Source organism: Lipotes vexillifer, unplaced genomic scaffold (assembly GCF_000442215.2).
Source record: "Lipotes vexillifer unplaced genomic scaffold, Lipotes_vexillifer_v1.1 scaffold418, whole genome shotgun sequence".
Taxonomy (NCBI): domain Eukaryota; kingdom Metazoa; phylum Chordata; class Mammalia; order Artiodactyla; family Lipotidae; genus Lipotes; species Lipotes vexillifer.
In genome coordinates this window covers 6,457,381-6,460,411 of record NW_006798629.1, presented here as the reverse complement: position 1 = coordinate 6,460,411, position 3,031 = coordinate 6,457,381, and the positions used below count along the sequence as shown (strand labels likewise).

General features: G+C 52.1%; 1 protein-coding gene across 1 annotated transcript; it reads right to left on the bottom strand.

Annotated features, from left to right (window-relative positions):
• Window positions 1–352: 352 nt before the first annotated feature.
• LOC103081204 (zinc finger FYVE domain-containing protein 1-like) lies at window positions 353–2,685 on the bottom strand. The gene is given in 3 exon segments (XM_082931505.1): window positions 353–1,127; window positions 1,170–2,373; window positions 2,376–2,685. Coding segments are annotated over 3 exon segments (2,289 nt in total).
• Between the last annotated feature and the right edge of the window lie 346 nt (window positions 2,686–3,031).

Sequence of the window (3,031 nt, the reverse complement as noted above, 5' to 3'; positions counted from 1 at the left end):
CAGTGACAGTTTTACTTCTTCTTTTCCAATTTGTATTCCTTTTATTTCTTTTTCTTCTCTGATTGCCGTGGCTAGGACTTCCAAAACTATGTTGAACAATAGTGGCGAGAGTGGACATCCTTGTCTTGTTCCTGATCTTAGAGGAAATGCTTTCAGTTTTTCACCACTGAGAATGATGTTTGCTGTGGGTTTGTTGTATATGGCCTTTATTATGTTGAGGTAGGTTCTCTCTATGCCCACTTTCTGGAGAGTTTTTTTTTTATCATAAATGGGTGTTGAATTTTGTCAGAAGATTTTTCTGCATCTATTGAGATGATCATATGGGTTTTATTCTTCACTTTTGGGGGGGGCATTAAAGGTCACCGGGCTTTTTATTGCTGTTAAAGCAGACTCGGACAGGATGGTCCCCGCCTCGAGAGGGGACAGCCCAGCAGTCATGGGAACACTCATCACAGAAGCCCTGTCGGCAGGCCCAGCAGTGGTACTTGGAAAGCTTGATGCTGAACTCCTTCTGGCAGTTGTGGTAGTGCAGGATCTCATGGTCTGGTACGCAGTACATCGGCCTGGCCACATCCTTCAACAAACCTAGTGGTATATCATTGGCCGTCACCACGGCTCCCAAAGTGTTCCTCACGGACTTGCCCACCTTCCAAGCAATCAGTGTCCCACCCTCATCATCTGCCTGTGCCTCAGTGACATCTAACTGAGAATTCCTGGCTTCATAGCAGTTGTCACACACCCGCACGGGCGCAGGGCCCCAGCCCTGCTCTGGCACTGGCCAGGTCATGGGTGAACAGCTGTCACAGAAGCCCTCCCCCCAGGCCCGGCAGTGATGCTTGATGTCATTATCTTTAAAGGATGTAGCACGCTTGTTGCAGCTCAGGATCTGGGAGTTGGGCCTCCAGTAGGCAGGGGCGATCTGGTATGTCAGCTAGGACGTCACAACCTTGGTGTACCCAAGGCTAAGCTCAGACACCGACTGAGCCGTGAAGTTCATCCCATCCAAGAGGCGCTGGGCAGCATTGTTGTTGTCCTTCAGAAATCCATCAGTTCCAGGCCACACATTCACAATCTCTGTCTGCACCACTGTGTCCACAGGATATTGGTTCCCAAACCGGTACTGCCGGCTACGATAGACCACGCCGCAGTTGGGACATTCGATTACGTACCCAGACCAGGCATATTTTGCGAGACCCATCCAGGGGGAGTCGGTTGAAGCAGCCGTCTTTGGCACCACGCTGCCTTCATTGCCTCTCTCGTAGCAGGCCTTGCAGGTAAAAACCTGGTTGTCATACTGGTGAGAGTATCTGCCGCGGCTTTTGGCTTCATGAGGTACTCCTTCTTTCCCGTAATTCATGCTGTTCTTACATCCAGCCCTGCAGCTGAGGCACAGGACGGAGCAGGTGAAGTATTCATCTGGAAAAAGGGAGCTGTGTGCCATCTCATCATCGGGGATCTCACCATTGAAGCGGTCACTGAGGGCCTTCAGAGCTTTGAAGATGATCCCCGGGTGCCGGGGAGAACGGGTGGTGTTATTCTCTAGTTGTTGCTCCAAAGCACGCCGAAGACCAGAAAAGTCTGTGGGAGGATTGTATGTCCTCGTTCCCTTGTAATGAATAGAACCGAAGGCTTCAGGGAAGCGGCCCAGCTTCCGGAACCGGTCCTGGATGAGCTTCTCGGGCACCTCGGAGGGGTGATCAGAGCCTAGCAGCTGAGTGTGCACAGTCTCGTGGAAAACGATAACAGCAGGGCCCAGGGTGGACAGGGGGACATCCAGGCCACAGCGGGCAGTGGTAGCCTTGAGCTCCTTGGTGAAGTGCTTCAGATAAGCTTCTGAGGCATCCCCAAGGAACTTGAAGAGGTCATTGTGCAGTCGGTCTGCATGAGTTCAATAGATGACGAGGTCTGAAATGGCCAGGACCTTAAGCAGCAGCCGTGTTCTCTGGCTTAGATTCACTGTAGCCCCCAAGAGCCCTTCTGTGTCTATCACTGCTACTTTGTGGACTGGATCATATGCTGCCCACACTCCAACAGTGCGGGACTCTTGGGCAGGGGAGGTTTTGAAGACTTCCCGGCCACAAAAGAAAGTGTGGTTGAGGGTACGAGACTTCTCATCCCCAGTATTTCCAAATATGGAAACAACTTTCAGATGCTGATAGGGTTTGCAGTCCAATTTCCTAATAAAGTCCTCTTCATTCATTACCTGAATTTCTTCATTCTCATCTACTAGGAGGAAACTCACAACCTTCTCAGTCATCTTCTTCCTCTTGGTGTCCTCATCCATCCCTTCTTCCTCCAGCAACTCCTGGACCTTAGCCACATGGTACACAGTAACAGGGTGCGTCCTTTTGTTACCCCCAGAATGAGTCCTCTCTGGCACTCCAGGCACAAGTTGATTTTACAGGTCTGGCACCTCACGTCTGCCCTCTGCTTCATACCTGGAGAACACCCACTGGGGTCCTTGCAGGGGTCACAGTAAGGGACGTGGCCAGCTTTGAGTCTGATCCGCTCATGGTTTCTCAGGCGCTCCTGCGGCTGGAGCTCCTCCTTGCAGCGGAGACACTGCAGACTGCAGCACTCATCACACTCAAAGACGCCTTCATCAGTCCCGCTGCAGGTGTAACTCTTCTGGCACAACAGCCCAGGGTTCAGACCTTTCACTGCTGGGGAAGTCTGCGCACTCATATTCAGATCGGGAAGGAAAGCATCTACCATATAACGGTACCTGGGCTTTCCCCAAAAGTGAAGACAAAGGTGTTGAGTCTGAAGACTGAGCACAGCCTCCACAGGGTTCTGAACACCCTTAAAAAAATGTTTTTAAAAAAACATTCGAGGGCTTCCCTGGTGGCGCAGTGGTTGAGAGTCCGCCTGCCGATGCAGGGGACACAGGTTCGTGCCCTGGTCTGGGAAGATCCCACATGCCGTGGAGCGGCTGGGCCCGTGAGCCATGGCTGCTGAGCCTGTGTGTCCGGAGCCTGTGATCCGCAACGGGAGAGGCCACAACAGTGAGGGGCCCACGTACCGCAAAAAA